Consider the following 23,757-nt stretch of genomic DNA (forward strand, 5'->3'; position numbering starts at 1 on the left):
CAGTAGAAAAAGGCGCGAAATTCAAATTTCGATCCTTCGCGCCTACATTTTTGTAATTTTTTTGCCTTTTTCTACTGACAAGATTTGCTTGACCAACTATAGTTTGTCAAAGGACTGTCTCATTTCAAATATAGACAGAGATAATCATACTATCTTTGTCTTACACTAGTACTATAGCACCCAAAAGAAAAGGATGATATGAGTATCGTTTTTTTAGTTCTTATTTACTGACAATTTAGCTTGACCAACTATATATGTCTGTCTCGCGGAAGTATTGTTATGAAATGTACCCTCTGAATTTGTCTAAAGTATAAGCTGTGGCTGGCAGCCACGACGGCGCTGCGAACGCGATTATTGCAGCTCCAATGGCGCGATTAACCCCCAGCGGCGTGCTTTTGTCGTCGTTCGAATTTCAAAACGTACTTTTCCGATGGCCAGTAATAGCCGTTGCGATAAAACCCGGCCGGTTTTAAAAACCGAATTTAAAATTTTCCTGGTTCTTTTTTTAGAGCGAATGAGGTAAGGTAACGAAAAAATATTAAAGTTTGTTGATATGCAAAAAAGCAGCACAGCAATATTATTTGAATTTGCCCGATTTCAATTATAATCTTTGTTAAGACCTATCTTAACAAGTAACAGATAAGTAGGTATTAGCATACCTAAATACCCACTTACCTAATCTAGATTGATTAAGTTTCTCAATCGTCTGTAGGTGGCACCACAGTCCTATGATTTGTAAAGGTGACATCTACTGAAACTCTTGTGTACTAGCATAAGTACTCTCTAAGTTAGCCAGGTCAATATATGTTATAGTTCATAACCAATCCGTAGTGTCATAGTGTGGCACTGTACTTACCTATATAAGCTTCTACATGTATGTAGATCGAATCACTTTTTCCAACCAGCCTTCTGTTAACATTAAACCTAGATTATTAGTATCCCTGCTTTCATTGCTCGCCATTACCTCCAACGCAAACAATCTTAATATAACGTAGAACGTATGTGTTATTATGTAGGTTTACGCAAAGAAGGAAAACAATAGAATGATTTGATCAGATTTTAGGCTTACGTTATGTTACGTACCTCTATCAGAAAGAAATAAAACGTATTTATTTATAATAAATATTTCTTTCTACTGCTTTTTGTCTGTCACTACGGGATCAACAAGCCCGAAAACGCAAACAAGAAATGTGCTGCCTCATATTTATACATTTCGGCCAATGATATTATTATGTCTATATTTTTTTAAAGCAGATATTTCTCGCGATTTCGGGTTTGGCTCCATAATAAAAGTTGTTCAGATCTACATATTCACCCCTCAGAATATGGTCAGACATAACAAAGTCACCCTGTGTACGTAATTTGTGCCCAATAAGCCAATGATAATTGCAATAAGTACCAAAGTGCCAATTCCATGTTAAGAGACAATTAATTTGCCTAACACCTATACACGTAATTAAGCAGCGCCACCTGTGGACCACCCAATTTAAACTAATGAGGTGTTGGCAGCACTGATCCTGTGACGTCACGATTAATTCAACATGGCGGATGCCAATAAAAATCTATCTAAAGCGCTTAGCACAGATTAAGCGAGAGAACGCTATGCACGTATTATAGCGACATCCCGCTCGCACATCCGGACGACGTGCGAATCGTATCCATGTATTATAGCAAAAACGTGGTGATATTATGATTCAAATGGGACCAGATTATATTGGACAGAGTTTCAATGTTGTACAATTACTAATAAGAGGTGGATCTTCATTATAAGAAAATACCATAGACATATATATTACTTCGTATAGACCGGCCTTACGAGCACTACGAATGGGGCCGATATATTAGTCTAAATCGCATTTAGTTACACCAGCGCGCTCAGTCGCGTGGCGAATTGCGCAGTGGAAAGGCAGCGCGATTGGCGTAAACAAAGTATAATTTAAGTCTATGCATACAATTCCGACCGAACGCAGACGCCTTTCCACTGCGCAATTCACCACACGACTGAGCGCGCTGGTGTAACTAAATGCGATTTTGACTCCAATGTAATGAATTTGACTTTCTGTGTAGTTTTAGAATTTTTAGTCCTAGTTAACCTAACATTAAGTAAAATTGTCAACCGGTTATAACACTGTTACAACTACCTACTGTTATTGGTCCCCGCGATACAGGCGCGCCTAGTGCGGGTACCAAAGTTAATCTTTCAGGAATTGTAAACTCTTAGTTAATAAATATGTTTTTCAATGTATCGGCCCTATTCGTAGCGCTCGTAAGGCCGGTCTTTACGAAGTATATGATCGCACTTAAACTATCGTGAGACATATTTCAAAATATTTATCAGTACGGTTTTTACTCACTATTATTTTTAGTCGCTTTTGGCGACATGTTTCGGATCAGCGCGTGCGCAACGAGCGACGAGGCGGGCGGCGCGGGCAGTGCACGACTTACAACCGCCGCGGACACTCGTGCCTGAGGATGGATTCCCAAATAATCCGAAACATGTCGCCAAAAGCGACTAAAAATAATAGTGAGTAAAAACCGTACTGATAATTACGAAGTATATGTCTGGAAAATACATTACATACATAAATTAACGCAAACTCCAACAAAATAATTATCTAATCGAAGAAATTGCAATTGTTATGTATAATATTACCGTATCGTATCTTGCAGCTAATTGTGATTAGGGATATCACGGTACAGGCCCATTTACGGGAATCTACAACCTACCCGCAGTAAAGCGGATTTATTCCAATGAGCCACGGTAAGTGAGCCATTGATCATCATCATCTTCCTCGCGTTATCCCGGCATTTTGCCACGGCTCATGGGAGCCTCGGGTCCGCTTGACAACTAATCCTAAGAATTGGCGTAGGCACTAGTTTTTACGAAAGCGATTGCCATCTGACCTTCCAACCTAGAGGGGGAAACTAGGCCTTGTTAGGATTAGTCCGGTTTCCTCACGATGTTTTCCTTCACCGAAAAGCGACTGGTAAAATATCAAATGATATTCCGTACATAAGTTCCGAAAAACTCATTGGTACGAGCCGGGGGTTTGAACCCGCGACCTCCGGATTGAAAGTCGCACGCTCTTACCGCTAGGCCACCAGCGCGGTAAGTGAGCCATTGATGCCGTTGGGAAATAACAAAACGGCGTATGTGACTGCTGAGTATTCCTATTGCAAAAGTGGGCTTAGATGAGTCAAACCGTTGAGAAAACCCGTAGCTCAGTTGGTAGAGTGGTGGACTGGTATCCTGTAGTTGTGAGTTCAGGTTTGGCCCGAGACAGTTTTCCACTTTTTCTTCATCCCAAACAAAACCAGCTAAACTGTAGTTAATCTTGAGGTGTGTCTGGTCGTTTGTCTTCTATACTGAAAATAGGTTCCATACTAATAAGTTTAAAATGAAAAATGGAATGCAAGAAACAAATTACTTACTATTACACACACGCACACACAATCACTCAAAACACACACGTACCTACACATGTTATGCAAGCCATATCTAGTTTGTATAGAATGCTTTTTTACTCCCTTCTTTTTTTTGTGTTTCCACTTAGTTATTGCATGTTAATTGTACTTTTGTGGACAACTGTTATTGGCTATGTTTTCTGTTCACTATGATTTGTATTAATTTTTGTATTGCTGTTGATGCCCCAAATAAATAAAATAAAATAAAATAAATAAAATGAAAGATTCGTCACTTAAAAAGAAGAACCACCCTGTAACAAATCTGAAACTGTATTTACATTTACACTATCACATCTAAAGGTCCAACTAGTCTACTCTTACAAATAGTAGGGGAGACCGAGGTGAGTTGCGATAGAGGAGTTGTGACATAGTCGATTTTTTGGAATCTATTAACTAATAACGAACTCGCAATAGCGCGCGTTTGTAAGTTCAAGTTACTAGCTAACAAACGCGCACTGTTGCGAACTAACAGTTAATAGGTTCCAAAAAATCTACAATGTCCAACTCTGTTACAACTCACCTCGGTCTCCCCTACCTCTACATCAAGTTTTCCTTAACACATACGACGTTCCTGATCTAGACTTCACGGCTAATAGCTCAATCGCACTCAATACAACAACGTCTTTAAACAAAAGGTACCCCGTAGAATTATGCCCTTTCAGCCAAATACCCACCAACCACCACAATAGAAAAGTCGGTTGATAGCCTGGTATTAGTGTTTATCGCATCCGTTAGTATTTCTATTTATTTGTGGTTGCACGCAAATAGAGTGACAATGAAAATGAGCTTATATTATGGTGGCGACCACGGATTATATAAAGCTTAGCGGCGGTTTAGAGGCCAAAACTGGAATTATTTTTGATTCAAGCTTTTATCGGGCCAATTCGAACAATGATCTAGATATCAACGAGATATCCACTAGATATGAAACAGAAACGATACCGAGATATTTATGAAAGTCATGTCAAATTTGACATTTCCGCGATTCCACGATCTCTTTAAGATTTGCTTAAGATATTACTTAGACATCCAATGGATATCTAATGGATATCCCAAAACGTCACAATAATTGTAGCGTGAAATGACAATTGGTTGCTCGAATCGAACTGTAAAAGATAACTAGTTGAGAACTAAACTATAACGTATCTATTAGATCTCGTATTGTTCTCGTATCTAGTAATTATCACGTTGTTCGAATTGATCAGTATGACTGTTATCTTCTTCTTCTCAATTACCTATGTCTTGATGTCAGAATACAAGTGAATGAAACTGATTTTAATCGAGCATGGAAATGATAAGCAAATTTAAATCATCATCAAAATCAGGCAAAAGACGGCCAGCACTGATGATCATATATTTATTACATTAGAGTTAGACAGACACCTATTAGTTCTGTAACTAGTTTAATTATTCGGTGTATTGGCATATGCTGTGATGCCGTGTAAAATATATTAAAAAAAAATAAAAAAAATAGTCGATATTCATAAATAGGTCCATACTGGGGCCCGTTTCTCAAAAGCTTGTAACTTGTAATACAAGCAGTTCCCTGTTCATCAAAAGCTTGTACCTTGTAATACAAGCGGAACTCACTTTTTGACAGCTTCTGTTAGAAAGGGACTTCCACTTGTATTACAAGTTACAAGCTTTTGAGAAACGGGCCCCTGATCACAGTGATGATAATTATATCCAATGACAACCTGTCATTTAATTTAATTTGACGATTTTTCTGGCCTAGTCGGTATAGTGATCCTTTATGAAGCCAATGGTCCTGGGCTCAAATCCTGGTAAGGGCATTTATTTGTGTGATGTGCACGGATATTTGTTCCCGAGTCATGGGTGTTCTTTGTGTATATAAGTATTTATAAATAATTATATATTATATAAATCGTTGTCTAAGCCTCCACAAGTTATTTATTATTTATTTATTTATTTTAAACTTTATTGCACAATATAACAAATAAAGTACAAATGGCGGACTTAATGCCTAAAGGCATTCTCTACCAGTCAACCACCAGGCTAAACACAAGCTAAACACCAGGCACAAGTTCCACAACACACGCCTTATTAAGCTTACTATGGGGCTCAGTCAATTTGTGTAAAAATGTACTATAAATTTTTTGACGTCTTTCATCATGGTTTAATCGCAATAGTGTCCGCTACATTGTAAAATTCGCTTCACTGGACACAGTACGAATAAAATCCGTGAATAATATGGGGCATTTTCTATGAAAAGGGACCTTATTATCGATGGCGCTTACGCCGCACAGCGTCGCGCGGCATTGTATTTATATCGGAGCATCGTTTATAATGGCGTAAGCGCCATCGACAATAAGGTCCATTTTTATAGAAAATACCACATATGAGTAACCCAATAATAAACGCTGTAAGGGAGCTGGCTCGCGGCCATTCGATGCATTTTTACGGCAAGAGATTGCTCGGAAACCGTCGCTTTTATTACTAGGTACTCGTCAAGACGCGGAACAAGAACAAACACTGTTGTTAATCATTTGTTACACTGAGATAAAGCTAGCTTTATCCGCAAAAGGATAACGAAAACGGTTACGGCTAAGAATTTTCGTAATTATACGCTCTAACACCTATCATGCTAATATCATGTGAGTTTTGCGATACGGCATACTCTTATGGGGAATTATATAGAGGCCGTTTGCGAAGTTATTTATACATAAAAAAAACATAATTGACAGACTGATAGACAAGCAACGAAACTATAAGGATCCCTAGTTTTATTAAGGTTCTTAAAAGGATCTTATTGGAAGAGAAATAAATCGCAAACCTACTTACTGACACAATTCACTACGTCTGAAAAAGGGAAACTCCTTAACGTCCAAAAAGAGAGGCTTTTTCTAAACACTCATTATATAAAAGTGTCCGTCGAACCTTTTTGCTGTCTACTGAACATTGTAGTTAAGTACGAAAAAACAAATCTCGATATCTACGAATAAAAACCTCCGAAACTACTGAATTTTTTTTACCATTTCCCGACTCAAAGAACCATAAAAGTAAAGCAATATTGCTACAGCCAATTACGTATAGGCAATGTTTTTATGTTGAACTATCGTTCACTATGTTTACCTTCAAAGCTCTTATCACATCAAAGGCCTCACCCTAACACAGAAACAGTGATACAACGTCTTAACCCTAAGGGTTGCAATATTTTTATCAAAAACCCCGACCCTGTAAGAAACAATAAAAAATCTACTGACCAAAATATCATGACCCCTACATATTGTTATTCAAGATATAAGTTCGGGTTTAAGCTTGCCTGGTTATACCTGCTGCATACGTTTGCTAAAGGGAATGAACTTTGTAATAAAACATAAGGGATCATGCGAGTTGCTAGACGATGTGTTTTGTTACCGCAGAGACGTCTTGGTAAATATTTAGGTATAATTTCGTTGAATTTCGGCTGGTAATATTTAGGATAACAGATGAGTGCTCTAAGAAGGGCGTTTATATGTTGTTTTACTATTTTGTAATATTTAGTCGACGAAGGTGTAAAAAATGTTTCCATAAGTAAAGGGGCCCACTGACTATCAGTCCGCCGGACGATATCGGCCTGTCAGTTGTTCGGAACTGTCAAATTTTTGTTCTAACTGACAGGCCGATATCGTCCGGCGGACTGATAGTCAGTGGGCCCCTTAAGCCTATAGTGTTCGCTTACATAACTGTCATACTCGTGTCAAATGTCTCATGTCCTTACATTAAAATCTAGCAATTTTCTTATACTTTAGGTAAAGTACACGTAACGTCCCACGTAATCTTTCCGTCAGTTGTTATTGGTTTGATATGAATTTTAACTTTCAAACCATTCAACCAATGGTAGAAACATCAATGATCTTGTAGTACCTACATGGCACCTATTTGATCGTTTCGTCCTATGACTTGTTATTTATAGCAAATAAAAAGGAATAGCTCTAACGCAATAACATTTTGATACGTTGTCAAATTCGAATACAGCACAGTTGAATCGCATAGAACGCAAAGTTGTCACAGATATCGAGCTCACGCCACACTGGTACTGCACGACCCAGCCGTGTGGCACAAGCTGCCCTACCGCAAAAAGTCGAAATTCAAAATCCGCGTATCTCCAGCTCTGTCACTACAGCAAGAGCGATAAAGACGGACGACCTTCGAATTTCGATTCACGGCAGCCCGGTTGATTCGCCGATGACTGGCGAATGATCAACGACCGACGGCCTCATTAGTCTATTGATTGGCGGGAAGTGGGTCGCATTTAGTTTGCACTTCGAATACGGTATGGAGGTAAACATGAGGGCTTTCATATTTAAAACCTAAGTAGTTTCAGTTTGAGTAGCTTAGCACCTGGCTTGACTAGTTGGGAATTTACTTTAGCGCTTTACTATAAACATTAGCGCTTTACAATCTATAGTTATAGCACAGAATAAGTAATAGTATTATCACAGACTACGTTACTTTATGGTATTATCATACAGAACGGCGAAATTTTTTTTCGCGATTTCGGGGTTGGTCCCATAGTAAAAGTTGCTCAGTATAATCCCAAAACCTCCCTGGTAACGGGAATGCACTTATTTTTTAGCCACCGTGTATAAGCAAGAAGTTCCTATATTAAATCAACGTTTCGCTGTTCCTAATTAATATTATTAATGTACCTTTAAAGATAACTTTAATCATCAAAAATCTGTAGCGCCGTCAAAATAGGCGCTAAAAAAGTAACAAGGAAAAATGACACCTTGACAAATTGACGGCGCGAAGCTCAAGAAAGTCCCCAAAAAACCGAAGTTCAACGTTATAATTCAAGGTTAATTAATATTCAGGATTAAACTCAGGGGATTGGGGATCCGTAAGCCTGTTATTAGATAGGATTAGAATTATTAAGTGCCTTAGACGGCTAGAATTTTGGATTTTATTTTACTATATTCATCATCATTGGCCTTTGCGTCTATTGCAGACGATTTATGGTGTAACACCGGAGAGACACCGTTTTTGGTGGCTGAATAGACCGATGCGAGACCGACATGGTCTACCACAGGCCTGACAAGAGAGATTTGCTGAAAACGGTACTGAGACGCCTTGTCGTCGTTTTTTCCTCTTGTCAGCAAGTGCGGCGAACCAGGTCTCATCGCAAAACTTGCGACTTTCCACAACATGTTTGCGCCATTCCGTCCGCTGTTCTGCGAGCCTCTCCCAGTCTCGGTGGTCGATATGGAAGGCAATCATGCCCCTCTTTGCGCAATCTTTAAAGCGAAGCAATGGCCTCCCAACGTTACGTTTTGCATTCGCAACCGCATGAAGAACACGACGAGGTAATCGAGAGGGTTCCATCCTGTGCACATGCCCTAGCCAACGCAGGCGTCTCTGTTTGAGAAACGCGGTTAAGCTAGGCAGCTGTGCAATTTCTAAAACCCTTTCGTTTGTTTTTCGTTTCGTTTTTACTATATTAGTAAAATACTAACTAGTGGCGACACAGACGTCCACGATACACAAAATTATATCCGATTCTTAATGAAAAATACTCTTAAAATACTCGAAATTTCAACTCGAATAAATCTGCTTCGAAAAATCGAATCCCAAACTAATCGCGGATTGCCGTGGTCTGTCGCAACTCGATTTCGCTGATTGAAACTATTCGATAGTCGCTAGACAAACCAATCGATTACTCGGTAATTAATCGGATAAATACATTGCTAGCGGTGATTAAAATTGGGAGTGCAGTTGATTTTGCATTTATGCCTACATAGCAACATAATTATCATGTCGGATTATAAATTATTGGATTAATGATAATAAATAAGTTGGTTTGATCATTGTCGGTAAAAGGGATGTAGGTAGATTCATTTGTTATGCCTCTTTACTAAGCCTCATTTTGTATAATATTTAGGTGTATGTTTGTTTCATTTTATATTTACCTATTTTAATTATGTAAGGTAAACAAGTGCGACTCGCGCACGAAGTGTTTCGTACCAATACGCAAAAAACGGCAAAAAAACACGTTTCTTGTATGGAAGCCCCACTTAAACATTTATTTTATTCTGTTTTTAGTATTTGTTGTCATAGCGGCAACAGAAATACATCATCTGTTAAAAAATCAACTGTCTAGCTATCACGGTTCATTAGATACAGCCTGCTGACAGAAAGACGGACAGGGAGACGGACAGCGGAGTCTTAGTAATAGGGTCCCGTTTTTACCCTTTGGGTACGGAACCCTAAAAAGTACCTATTCTAACTTTGAATTAGTAGATTTTACATTATTTGTAAAATGTCCGTGATAATTAGCCTCATGCATGAAGTTTATATTTGAACGAAATATGTTTTATTCGGATGTTTGTTACCGTTATATCATGTTACAAATGCATTTCCGTTTTTAAATTACCATTTAATCACTTAAAATTATAAATAAAAAGTACAAAAATATGCCCGCGAAAAGCTAGTGAGCGAAACGCTCGAAACGCCACGTGACGTCACGCGTTCGACAGATTAGTGTCATTAGTAGCAAACGTCAGTTGGGCCGCCCAACGTGTGACGTCATCACGCTCTGTCGAATACGCGCCAAAAATTATGAGCGTTTCAACCGCTCAAAATTTTTCAACATTTTAAATATTTTTTAATAAAATAATGTTAAGGTTTACAAAAGTATTTTTATCATTTCCGGTGTTCCAACGATATAAATTATGAATCCAAAAATAAAAATAAATTCATGCATGGAGCTAATTGTATCATAAGAATTTGTATTATGTATTTGTATAATTAACACATTGAGTGCCGGGACGAAAACCCGCTCGGCGGTTCTCTGTTCGTAGTGGCTTTCCTCTACAAAGCGGGAAAACGCTGGGATTGGCTACGAGAGTAGCGCTACGAAAACGTTGATAGTGAATGTGTATATATTATGCAAATATATAAAACAAGCTAATATTCTTCCGACGGCTCAGCAGACATTCAAACGCTTGTAACCAAAGCACTAATCATCGAGAAAAAAAAACTGAATACCGTAAAATTTCGATAATCCGGCACTTCGATGGTCCGGTATACCCAGTAATCCGGCACTAAAATTGGGGTACAAATGATCATTCTAAGTCCTAATTTATTATGCGTGCTTCCAGATAACAGTAAAATTTTCTTTAAATTTACATTTTAGTAAAATGTATATCTACGATATACTAAAAAACATATCCATATAATATGCAGATTTGCTCTAACTTCCAATAATCCAAATTTTTCAGTAATCTCTTGTGTTAACATTAGTGCCGGAATAGTGAGATTGTACTGTTAATGCATATTAAGTTTGGAAGCAATGAAACACAGACATATACGTACATAGACCGTCTAACACTTTTAACACCCCTTTTTACACTGCGTGTTAAAAAGTTCACTGCTGCATTTCTCTAATATGGTTCTATCTAATGAAAGTAAGGTTACGATTGCCACTCATTCGCTTAAAGTTAAGTACCTATGTAAACTTTACGGAAGTAACAGCGTGTACACAGCATTAGATTTCCGTCGAATTCCCTTAAAAAAAATTAATAACCTATTTTAGTGTCGAAAGCTAAACTAAAGCCGGCCACTCACACACCTGCCGCAGGGGCAATACCGGTCGCACGGCGGTCGGAGCAATTTCGGCTGCCATACAATATTGCCCAATATTGGCTCTGCGACAGGTGTGTGAGTGTCCGGCTTTAGTCAAATTAACCCAATGAATATGATTCACGTACTGCCGTTATACCTCACTGTCATGGAGACTATATAAAGGAGCCAAATCTATGAAAAGTGTCCATCAAAAAACAGTAATTAGGCGGCGCCACCATACACCGAAATACTATCAAAAACAACCTACGTAATTTGGTCGGGTTATTTGTTGCCTTATATGGTTCATGTTATACTCATGTCCCAGAGCCTAACTAGCGCTACCGGAGAGATTAGGAACTATTATTTAAAGCTAAAAGCGTGACCGCAACAATTCTGCCATAAGAGATTGGCATCCTTTCTATACCATCCATACTCACTGTCAACTGCAAGAAACAGTACAGATAAATCCTATTTAATTGTTCGTAACCGTCTTGAGGTGGTCGTTCCAAAACAAAGCAAGTTGCTTACGCGGCCGTTCCCAGGGAGTCGCGTGGACGCCCCTTTATTTTATGCTAAGTTATTCGCTACAGTGTGAGAGTGCCCTAACTCGTCCGTAAGGTAAAGGAGATAGCGTTTTGGTTATTATTTTTATTTAAGTTTTACAAACTTATCAGAGCTTCATCCGTATTGAAAGTGACCACGGAGATAGTTTTTTAGGGTTCCGTACCCAAAGGGTAAAAACGGGACCCTATTACTAAGACTCCGCTGGCTGTCTGTCTGTCTGTCTGTCTGTCACCAGGCTGTATCTCATGAACCGTGATAGCTAGACAGTTGAAATTTTCACAGATGATGTATTTCTGTTGCCGCTATAACAACAAATACTAACAGAATAATATATATATTTAAATGGGGCTCCCATACAATAAACGTGATTTTTTTAATGTATTTTTCCGTAATGGTACGGAACCCTTCGTGCGCGAGTCCGACTCGCACTTGGCCGGTTTTTTTGTATTATTCCAAATAGGAAATAACACAAATAGTATAAACTTCTGTCTCAAAGTATGTCGCATTAAAGTGAGTGCAGTTCGCCATTGGGTGATAATGATTTTAGCCGCGGCAGGCGTGGCTCACTCCGCGATTTCGTCGCGTCGCTACCAGTACATGCGGCCCACACCAATTTTGGTGTCTAGCAGTAGTAGTTGCTGCGTACCGCTACGGAACGGATACCTCCTCGCGCTTGCGCCACCTTGCGGTCATATCTGTCGTAATAGATGCGTTTTGTTAGAGAGCGAACCTTATGTACCTAGTACTATTATTTATTCTGTGGCCGCGGTAAGCTGCGTTGGTGTGAGTGAGGCAGACGTTGCTGGCAATAACTCCATGTTACATAACAAGTTGTTGTTACAGATCTGACATTACCGAAATAAGGTAAATGTCTTTTCTGTACTATTTAGAGGAAGTCGCTTTTCTGCAGAACAAAAAGATAGACCAGTCAGATCACTTGCTTGAAGAAAATGGCGTATCACTGAGCACAATTAGATCCAACAGTGCGTCGCAAAGGATTAAGGAAGCAGAAGAAAAAGTACGCTAGTGAAAATCGTAGAAACGCTTAACGATTGTCGCTTAAGCCGCGCTCGAATAAAATAGCTGCATCGTGCATTCGCGAATGTGATTTTATACAGGTGCATTGAATCCAGGCATTACGTATGTACATAGCTTAAGGCTCTCGCGCAAAAATAAACACTCTGTTTATTCGCTGTTGCCTATGAATACGAATGGTGTGTTTTTATATTGTTTAAAAATAAAATGAACAATAACATGTTCATTTGCTAAACAAAAACCGGCCAAGTGCGAGTCGGAGTCGCACGAAGGGTTAAGTACCATTACGCAAAACACGGCAAAAAATCACGTTTGTTGTATGGGAGCCCCACTTAAATATTTATTTTATTTTGTTTTTAGTATTTGTTGTTATAGCGGCAACAGAAATACATCATCTGTGAAAATTTCAACTGTCTAGCTATCACGGTTCATGAGATACAGCTTGGTGACAGACGGACAGACAGACAGACATACAGCGAATTCTTAGTAATAGGGTCCCGTTTTTACCTTTTGGGTTTGATTTTGGGTTCGGGTTTGGGTACGGAACCCTAAAAATGGTTTAAGCTCTTAAAAACTTAACTAGGTATACATTCGAATGACCTTTGTCAGTTATTGTATGTCCTTTTTTAAGCCTTTATAGGCAGAGGGAATATATTTCCCACATGATTTTGAACTTTATTTTAAAGTGATAGGGTTCATTTTTGCATAATTTCTGACACCCTTACGCCTTATAAAGGGTTAACGTGTCCAACATCTTACCCTATTTAAGATTTTTGCCGGTAATCTTATAATCGGCAAAACAAAAAATTGTTTTCTTTTTCAGCGTCGAATCTTTACATCATGAGTGCACAGTGACTTGTCCAGTTATTTCGCACATAGCCAATATTCCTTCGCTACGGTGTATGCAGAACTTTTGCTGCACAATACAGCTTATTACAAACCTTTGTTCCATTTATTATTTAAATGTATCGTGGTCATATTTTCCCCCAATTCGCGTCGCTCGTGGCCGGAGCGAAAGGGCCGCGGCGCGGAGTCGCACGCGCAGGTCATAGTCAACCACCTTAGGGCCTACCGCGTAAAACGCAAATCGAAATTTATCGCATCGCACGAACATGGAAGAGCGATAGACTAATAACAACATCTCGATTTTCCTTTTTCACGGCAGGCCCTCTGGTTATCATTATCAGACTGGTACGGATGCGGCGGGAGATGTGCATTTTTTAATTTATTTATTAGAGAAATCACAATTACAATATATTTGTGACGTTTTCAGCCAAAAGGTACCACATTGTCGCTAGTCGATAAGGTTTATTTCAAATTGAAGTTATATGGAAATAGCGCCTTATTGACGGCCGACAATAAGTACCCTTTTGGTTGAGAAAGGCACATTTGATCTAACAGCATCGTTAAACCAGAATGGCTTGTCTCGATACTCCGAAATCTTATGTGTAGATCGCCTAAATGGACTTTAAGGTGCGTCCAGATCTCTAAGTGATCCGAACACCGATGGATAAAACCAGTACCTCTGGTACCTACCTACCATGTATATAAATTACTAACGACCCGCCCCGACTTCGCACGGGTTACACAAAACCTTAACAAATTATGCACCTAAACCTTCCTCAAGAATCACTCTATTGATAGGTGAAAACCGCATGAAAATCCGTTCAGTAGATTTAGAGTTTATCGCTAACATACATACATACAAACAGACAGCCGCGGCGGGGGACTTTGTTTTATAATAAACTTCCAAATATCATCACTGAATTATCTGTTAATAAATTTAAAGAATATGTAAAACGTAAACTTATCTCTAAAGCCTATTATAGCACACAAGACTACATGATTGATGAAACACCGTGGGATTGTGATTGAAAATAATTAATTATTTATTATTGTGTTAATAATGATGAAATTGATAATTCAATGAATACCTATATTAGGTAATCCGTATTTTTTGACATTTAGATTTTTATTCTAGAAAGTTTCTAGACTAGTATTTTTTATACAATTTTGGTGTTTGACGATCCTTTTGTGAATTCTTATTTTTAAGTTTGACATATCTATAATAATTCAATGTTTTTAAGAATAATAATAAACTGCATCAATAAATTGCTCTGATATTTAGATTAAGGTAATATTTAAAACGTGACAATTTAAAAGTGCTTGTTGCTAGGCCTATTTGAATAAAGAATATATTGACTATTGACTATAAGGTGTAATAATATCTACACATAAGTAGTCTATACTAAAATGTTAACAAAGCTTAACTTAAATCAGATTTTATTATCAAAGGCGTTAGTACATTAGACAGTGGCCGCTATATATTTGCTGACTACATGTGTACGAAGAGACAAACAAACAGACAGTGTTTACCACTGCAAATTGAACCTGGAAACCGATACGCTGGCCAAACAAAAACGGTTGTTCAGTATGAGTTCCATTTGTAGTTAGTACGTTATTCGTTTGAACTATAGGAGAATACGATGTCGCAAAACTCGCAAATAATCAAGCAGCAAAACTCAAAAAGAAAATACTAAGTAGAAAGTCAAGTACTTAAACTTCTGTGGAAAATAGTAATGCTAATTCTTATTAAAGAACCGAAGCGCTATGAACAATAGAAGATAATGTACGCACTTTATAATAAGCTAAAACTATGATGAAAGTTGCGTGGGTGAAATACACGAAATACTAAAAGTTAGGCTATTGAGTGCTTTGAATTGTGTATGACTTTTCAATTTGAATTTCAAGGATTAACATTTAGAACATTGTCGGTTTTCGTGATTTAGTAATATGAAAATGATAATTTTCTGTACAAATTCAGAGAGTTTTACTCACCTCGCGAAGCCTCGGGTCCTGATTTCTCGTCATCATGTCCGTGGTGGCGATCTGTAATAAAAAAAATAAGAAAATGAACTATAAAATATTAATATCAATTCTCGTAAATTAAAATTATCGTAATAACAAATTACCAGGCAGATTATGCGGGCTTTTTATCGCCCATAAAAGTTAAATGTTAATTGACACTAAATTAAATGCGTTTTATTTAATTTTCAAATCGTGTTTCCGTAGTAATTAATATTTATGATAGGGTTGTGTGATGTCGTTTATTACACGGGCTTTCTACACGTTACGCGTGTTACGCGTTGTAGGAGATATTTTGTAGAAAGTGTGATGTATATTAAAGATTAATTCAATAGGAAATGGATGGAATGATTTTTTTCATTAAGATGATATCGACAGTTTTATAGAAAAAAACTTATTATATCGTGTATCGAGTCACATAGAATTGTACCAAATATAAATGTAACAAGAAAAGAAGATTTTCGTGTACTTTTCATACGTGAAATAGAAATTTCCGAACCCCTTTTCTTAACGTGATCTTGCAAAACGAAATAGGTTCAGACCCCATTTTGTTTAGTTAAATATGTATCCATGCGGTACATTTTTAAAATGTTTACACAGACAGACAGGCCAATTCGAACGTACACTGATATCAAAATGATATTTGAATCATGTTATTTAGTTATCGTGCGTCTCTCCCGCGCCAATACATGCGCGGACAAGTACGAGCCAAATGCATGATAACTGAATGACATCATAATATTGTCTTCGGTTACCGCGATAGTTACTCATGAATGACATCAGTTAGATGTCATTCTGATATCGGTGTAAGTATGAAACCTGAAAGTCTAAAATTAGGCTTCATCGCCCACCCTCCTCAACTGCCATCCATCTCTGTCCTCATTTCTTAAGCCGGTTCAATTCGTAACACGCACCAGCCTACTCTGAAGCCCTAAATTTACGATCTCACTTTTTCCCTCATTCGCAGATCATGTGACAATACACATGCCCTCAAACTTTAGGGTCAGCTCGACCGTTTCCTGACCATTACGACGGTCCACCGCACATTCTTCCCAACTAGAACTTCGCACGCAACCCTACACAAAACATTTTGTGACGGAATACCCCAAAAGGGATTTTAGGATGGCGGATCCTTACGCCATTATTGACGAGGCTTCAAGTAAAAGCTAAGTTTAGCGACGTAAGCGACTACGGCAATAAAGTTTGTTCTTTGAACAATGCATTAAGCAAACTTAAAGGGTTATATACTTCTTTATATAACTGAACTGTAAAGGGGCCTACTGATTACCAGTCCGCCGGACCGGCCCAGTGTCAAATTTTTGTTCCAACTGACAGGCTGATATCGTCCGGCAGACTGATAATCAGTAATAGGCCCATTTAAGTACAAGTATATATTTCATCCTTTAATTCTCTAGCATGGAGAAATAAGCTTGTTTAGAGTGCTCACTCTATACATTAGTTTATTTACTAAATAATAATAAGAAAAAAAAAGCAAAAAGCAATCCTGAGCCGAACGGAGCCGAGTTTGCCCGAAACGAGGATAGTCTGCCCACTGACTATGGTCTTCCGGTACTTGTAAAAAATCCGGTTCGAAAGACCAAACTTGGAAAAATACATTTGAGGCGAAAATTTGGCAATGGGAATAGCTCCGGCAACTGTTTGTCAAAAACAAAACAACAGACCAAGATGACCGTTCTAATATATGTTAGTTTGTTAATGTTCAAAGTTTCGGGCGGTCACTGAGGCCTGAGTCCGATGGTAGGCCTTGCTTGTTTATGTCAGTTTAATGGTGTGACGTTATATTGTCATTTTGTAACTTAAGTGTAGTTCTAAGCAGGAATCGTTACCGGTATAACTAAAAATCAAAATTACGCCCTAAATTCGCAATATTGCTTTGATTTTCTAAATTGGTATTTAGGTAAGGACAATGAATTATCAGACTAGGTAAATATAATGCAAAAATATACATAAAAAAACCGAGATACCGAAATTGAATACCGGTTAATTTGTATGAAAATAATACCGGTATTCGATCCCTGGTTCTAAGTTATACTAAAACAAACTTACGTGATAATCTTGATACTTTTTTTTTTTTTCAAAAAAGTATAATACATTTTAAACTTATACCAGGTTCGCCAAACTTGATAAAATATTGTAGTCTTAAAGAATTTGGTTCGGTAATCTGTCAAACCATTGTCAATCTTATTGGGTTTGAGCTTTTATCCAAGAAGATAATATCATTGTCTATAAGATATTCGCAGTTTTATTATTAAATATCATTATTCTGGGGATAAATAACAGAAATTACGTTTTAGTAGAAAAGGCAAAGTCACTGATAGCGCAAAAATATCGAGAACGCTCCGTCTCAGTTTTTTCAAGAAAAGCTTAAGCTTATTACACATATACGTCCACAGTTTTTTAAGGGTGTTGTTTTAGGCGAAAGTGTCTAGATTACAGTCACATCATATTACAGGAGTTGCAAGTGCAAGCTTACGACAATCGCCACAGATTTAATATATACGCTAGATGACGCAAATACCACGATTTGTATTGAAACCAAGCGTGCCGACTTTTTCATACAAAATTTACGCATAATATAATTTTAAAATTACTTATTTGTGACAGGAAATATGTTCTTGCCTTTGGGTGCTCGCAATTTTTGGGCTGTTGCAGTTAATCATGCAACGAAGTATTTTTTAAGTTTTCACGGACGTTCGGCTGCAACAACTGACGCGCGTGGACTGTAAAGAGCGACGGTCAACCTCGACGCTTGGTCGGGGTTCGGACACGCGAAGTAGATGCATTTGCGTCTTCTATGGTATATTTATTTCTGTGATAATCGCTTACCATCAGAAAAAAGAACGTTGTTAACAATATCTCAAAAAACGAGTCTTCATTCGAACAAAATAAGTAGCATATCCTTTGGAACGAGCGTTACTTTGCGGAAGTCCATATTTATTACTTAATCAAAGCAATATTCAGTGAAATAGAAAATCGTTTGTAAATGTCTATCTTTAGACTTTCTTCAGAGACTTCTCTTTAGGGCGAACAGACATTAATAACAACTGTAACAATAACAATGTTAACCACATGTTATGTTGATGTTTACGTGATGTGCTAATCATCTGCGCAGCATCAATCAGGGCACATGTTGCGTTAATACTTAACATAAATTATTAATGATGAGCGCAGCCTTCGACAGTACTGATTTAAATATTAACTGACTATTGTATCATTAGATCATTACCTACCGTTGTGAAATGAAAATTGTAAATAAGTTTTGACAAGTTTTGTTAAGATAAATGAAGGGTACACGGAAAGAACATGTCTAGTCACTTTTTTCGGAAAATGAGATTTTCATTTCAAAATGTAGAGCTCTTAATGAACTATTAGTTATATCTTTTGCTACCATTGTAAAATATATAACACAACTTTTTTTTTAGTTAAAAAAGACCTGGTCAAGGAATTACCATACATTTTGACATGGTTCCAAATTTTAAAACCGCGATTATTCAAAATGTTACTAAAGTGACTAGACATGTTCTTTCCGTGTACCCTTCAAATAAACTTGGCACGGGTGACAGTAGGGTTTACATGTCTAACACAATGACAAGGACTTCCGGTTCGAGCGCCATCTTGATAGTTAGCATCATGATTAATTACTTTGTTTTTTGCTCATTAATATTGTTTAAAGTGTAATATCGATAGCTTATTATACAGTAAACTAATGTGGTAGTGTGCAGTGAATGGAGAATTAATTTTGAAGCGCGTTTAACCACCATCTTGGAGTCAACGGCCGGTAGTCCACGTGCTTCTTGTAAAGTCTAGCTATCGATTTACAAGAGCTAACAAATCACCGTACACTGTCTTGTACAACCGTACAATTTTTGTCGTTTTTAAACCTCTTAATACCTTGATACTGGCGAAATAGTCCCACTGGGCTGAAGCCATAATTTTAAAAGAAGAAGAAGAAACAATGACAAATTTAACTGTGATCAACTGATCAACGAGGGATTCAAACCCACAACTCTGGATTGCCGGTCCAACGTGCTACCAACTACACAACCTACACGTCCTTCAACGACTTGTCATAGCGACATCTGTATACTTTGAGTGACAGTTTACAACCGGGGGCTACTTAGGGACAAACTTAGTCAAGAAGTGTAAGGCCTGAGTTTGACGCTCGAGTTGGGCGTGCAGCGGGACGGGGCGTGCGGCGTGCATATTAAAGTAATGCAAACGTATAGGAGCGGCCATACGGCCCGGCCACGATATCGCGCGGCGGCGGCAGCGGCGAGCGGCGGCCTTTCGTTCCTACCTATGGCCGCCGCTCGCCGCGGCCGCCGCCGCGCGATGTCGTGGCCGCGGGCCGTTAGTGTACGCTGCTCAAATCACTTGTGAGCCCTACGCCACGCTGCACGCCCCGCCGAACGCTCCGCTTCGAGCGTCCACTCGCCTTACACTAGTAGGCGATAGTTTGTTATCGTCTCATGATCTTACAATGGGGATGTAAAAGCTAATAAACCGCTATCTTTCTGTTTCACTGCTCCTTATTGGGGTAGAAATTTTATAGCCTGCATTTTCCCCTGTGCGTTTGTTTGGCGATAACAAACTTACCCTGATGATAAAGATCTGGATTTGGTTGAAGTTGTGCTGTCATCTCATTCTTTAGCGATATTGAGTCACCAAAATTTTGTCTAAAGGGTTCAATTCAAAGGGACATACAGGTCAATTCGAACGTGCAGTAAGCTGCAAAGATAGCTGCCCCCCATTGCACAGAAATTTGTGTGTGTGTGTGTGTGGGGGGGGGGGGACAGTTATCTCTGCAGATTACTGCACACTGCCATCAAATAAATATTAAAATGATGTCATTCAGTTATCGTGCATTTCGCTCGTAGGTATTCTGAAATCAGTGTAAAGTTCGAATTTACCTGGTAGTTTGATTTCTGTATCATAATCATCCATGCAATGCATAGATATAGCTCAATTCTTGCGCACATGCATAGACGTCCCAAAACAAATAAAAATAATAAGCAATAACGCAGTTTACGAGCCCATGCGCGTATAGCGACATTTATCCAAGTAGGAAATTAACAAAACAAACAACTTGCATTATTGCATGTTTAGCAACTTTTTAAGCTTACTGGTTTGGCCGATTAGCAAAGATTTTCCCTATACTGTTATCTTTATCTACATGTTAATTACTCTGGCCATAATTCACCGACCGTCCATAAGTTGAGCCCGACCTCATTAGGGGCATAAAGCGCGCAATATAAAAGAGTGACGCAGCTCTTCCGCTCATTCAACGCATGCGCTCAACTCGTTCACTGAGCGAATGGGTGAATGGATTCGCGTTTCGATTAGTGTTGATGGATGGTTGGGGAACGAGCTCTTTGATTGGTTTGGGTGTTTTTGGGGATTTTTACGTTTAATTTAAAGGGATGACTGGATGAAGAATATTTCATCGGAAAAAAGGATATTTTACTTGAATATTAAAAACATCTTTCTAAATCATTGATGTATTTGCTGCTCTGGCAAGGTATTTTCTTTCTCTACTGTAAAGCAAGTTTTAACAATAATTGTTAACATAATAACATATAACAAAACTTCCGTGAGACACTCACATATTAAATATATTAAACCGGGTCACTCACGATCAGCAATCACCGACTCTGGTAAAAGTAACACAAAACAGTTACCTATTTAAAAAAATATTGAATATTTTTTAATGCTCACACATATTTTTCTAAACTACGACCAAAGCAAAATCCACAACGCAGGTTTCTTCCAAAATGCACAAGGCGAAGTTTAGTGTTCGAGTTGAATCTTAATATTCTTAATTATCTTAGGAATCATTGCATTACTGTAAGAAAATAGTGTACAAATAAAGAGGAAAAGCCTGTCAACGGCCCGAGGCAGTACTTACTTTATCATAATTTCTCATCTTTTCAACACAGTGCAGCGTTCATATTTTTACTAAAGAGGAGAAATTAATATCAACTAAATACTTAGTGTTTTCCTGAACAAATTCTGCCTTGACGCGTAAATAATGTAGTCCAGAATCGTTTGTCATGCCTGTGCGCATAAATTATTCACAAATGTAGACAATTTGCTAAGTGAAGTTAAAAAACCTCTCCATATTCCGTTCCACGCATACAAATCGCCGGCTTTAGACGTCGTTTTTTGTTGCCACACATAAAAACACTGAAGACCTAAATGAGTGAATGTAATTATTTACCCTGTACGGGTTTACTGCGTCGGCGGATATGTCATTCATTCACTCTCATGTACGAGACCTTATAAATTTTCTGTCATCGTCGATGTATGCCTTAAAGCTGAACGTATACAGTTCAAATTTGCTTGTGTGGTTTTTGCATATTCTTGTTAAGATATGCGCTTTTGTTTTAGTTCATCGCAGCTTTCATTCATACTTTTATAGGTGAAACTAATTCTTAAATAAGGCCTAAAACTCTCGCTTTACAATTTATTATTGTCAGGTGGCTTTCATGCCGTTCTGAATTAAATTTCCCCAAATAATACGACGTTATAAATAATGAGAATTGATGTTATATAGGTAAATCTAAAAATAAAGAGCCTCGCAATAATGTTGCCCAAACGAGATAGTCGCGTAGGTAACGTATTAAGAATAAAATGTAAAAAGTAAAAGTTATTACACGGAGTTAACGAATTTTCATCCAAAAACAAATTTGTATTAAAAACGTTCCAAAACCAAAATCCCTTTGACGTTCATTCGAATTTTAATTGGGACCGGCCGGAGTTCTCACGGAGTAATTGAAACGTTTAAAAATAAAACAACGAGCGAAACAAGTCTTATTACAGGCCGGTGGACATGAATGCCATTTAATTTATACGCCGAGGAAAAGAAAACATGACGGCGGGTGTTCGAAATTTGAATTTAGTGGCGAGCCGGTCGCCAGGTGGCGCGACGACGGAACGTCTGCCGCGGCTGGGTGCTGCATGTGGTGGAGGTTGCGAGTGTACGGCGTTTTTTTTTTTTTTTTTAAGACAAAGGTCTTTCACTATCAGCCAGTTTATTTTATTTGTGGCAGTCTATAATTCATGTATTATATTATCGTTACTAACGTAAATTATCATTGAATATAATAGGGGGAATCGAGTAAGTTGGGCCATAGAAACATCGAAAATGGTACATGTCAATTAACACTAATAAATTGTAATCAGGGCAGGGGTAATTGTGTCAGGGTTGAGTGGAGGAAACGAGGGGAGGCCTTTGCCCAGCAGTGGGACACTAAATTAGGCTAGTAAAAAAAAAAAATTGTAATATAAATACCTTGGCCTTAAATAAGTACCTTAAATTATTATCAATTGAGTTAAAGTCACAGTTTTTCATTTAAAAATATCTATTCTATTATTATTAATTGTATGGTAAGATTATCTACGCTATAAAAATATACTGTTTTTTATCTCCTGTTTTGTAAGAAGTAACATCGCTCCCGCCTTATCCCTTGCATCTATACGTCAGCTTGTCAGTGTATACGCCCCGTCTTCGAACCACTTACATAACAAATCTTTACCACCGGTATAAAAGTTAGACCTTGAAACCCGTAGTAACTACGCGTGATCGGGTATCACAATTAACTGGTTTTTCTAAATAAATATGCTCGAAGTGACGGAGATACCAGTTCAGATCGAGATAAAGCGAGAAAGATGATGAGTGGCACTCCAATGTCTCCAACATAAAGAATGGTCCGCGTACGCTTTCTATGGACAGGAAAAATATTGTTGTTACATTCCTACTTCATAAATCAGGCGGATGAATTTGATGGTACTTTAAATATTATGATAAAGTTTTAAATATGGTGGTATTCTGATCTTGAAATTCATAATTTAATAATAAAGGTAGGCGCATACTTGCACTGAGGTCCTAAGGCTGAGAACGCACTGAGATTATTTTTTTGCGGTTTCAGAACCGCAAAAAGCGCACGAACTTAAAAGACTGAAACCGCAAGAAATTAGATTGAAACCGCAAGAAATTAGATTGAAACCGCAAGAAATTAATCGCAGTGCGTTCTAAGCATTATGTATGTTTCCGTTAATAATATAATTATATACCAAAACTCCGAGCTGAAATTCACTCGTAGCGCGCGTCTAATATGCCTACATAATAGTGTACTAATAGTGTTCGGGCAGTGTAATCTTTTTAATATGAGGGTATGCCGTTTCGGAGCAAATTCGAAGGTACATTCAACACCTCTGACTGTCAATCACTTCGACTCGGGCGCG

At 38.1% G+C, this 23,757-nt stretch overlaps 1 protein-coding gene across 1 annotated transcript in view; it reads right to left on the reverse strand.

Annotated features, from left to right (window-relative positions):
* Positions 1 to 23,757, reverse strand: part of LOC134740821 (leucine-rich repeat neuronal protein 1-like) — a 374,276-nt gene that overhangs the window by 186,370 nt on the left and 164,149 nt on the right. Inside the window, exon 3 of the mRNA XM_063673462.1 lies at positions 15,466 to 15,516. Within this exon, the coding sequence (XP_063529532.1) occupies positions 15,466 to 15,501 (36 nt within the window). The 5' untranslated portion in view covers positions 15,502 to 15,516. The remainder of the gene's footprint in view (positions 1 to 15,465; positions 15,517 to 23,757) is intronic.

This window comes from Cydia strobilella, chromosome 4 (genome assembly GCF_947568885.1).
Source record: "Cydia strobilella chromosome 4, ilCydStro3.1, whole genome shotgun sequence".
Classification (NCBI taxonomy): domain Eukaryota; kingdom Metazoa; phylum Arthropoda; class Insecta; order Lepidoptera; family Tortricidae; genus Cydia; species Cydia strobilella.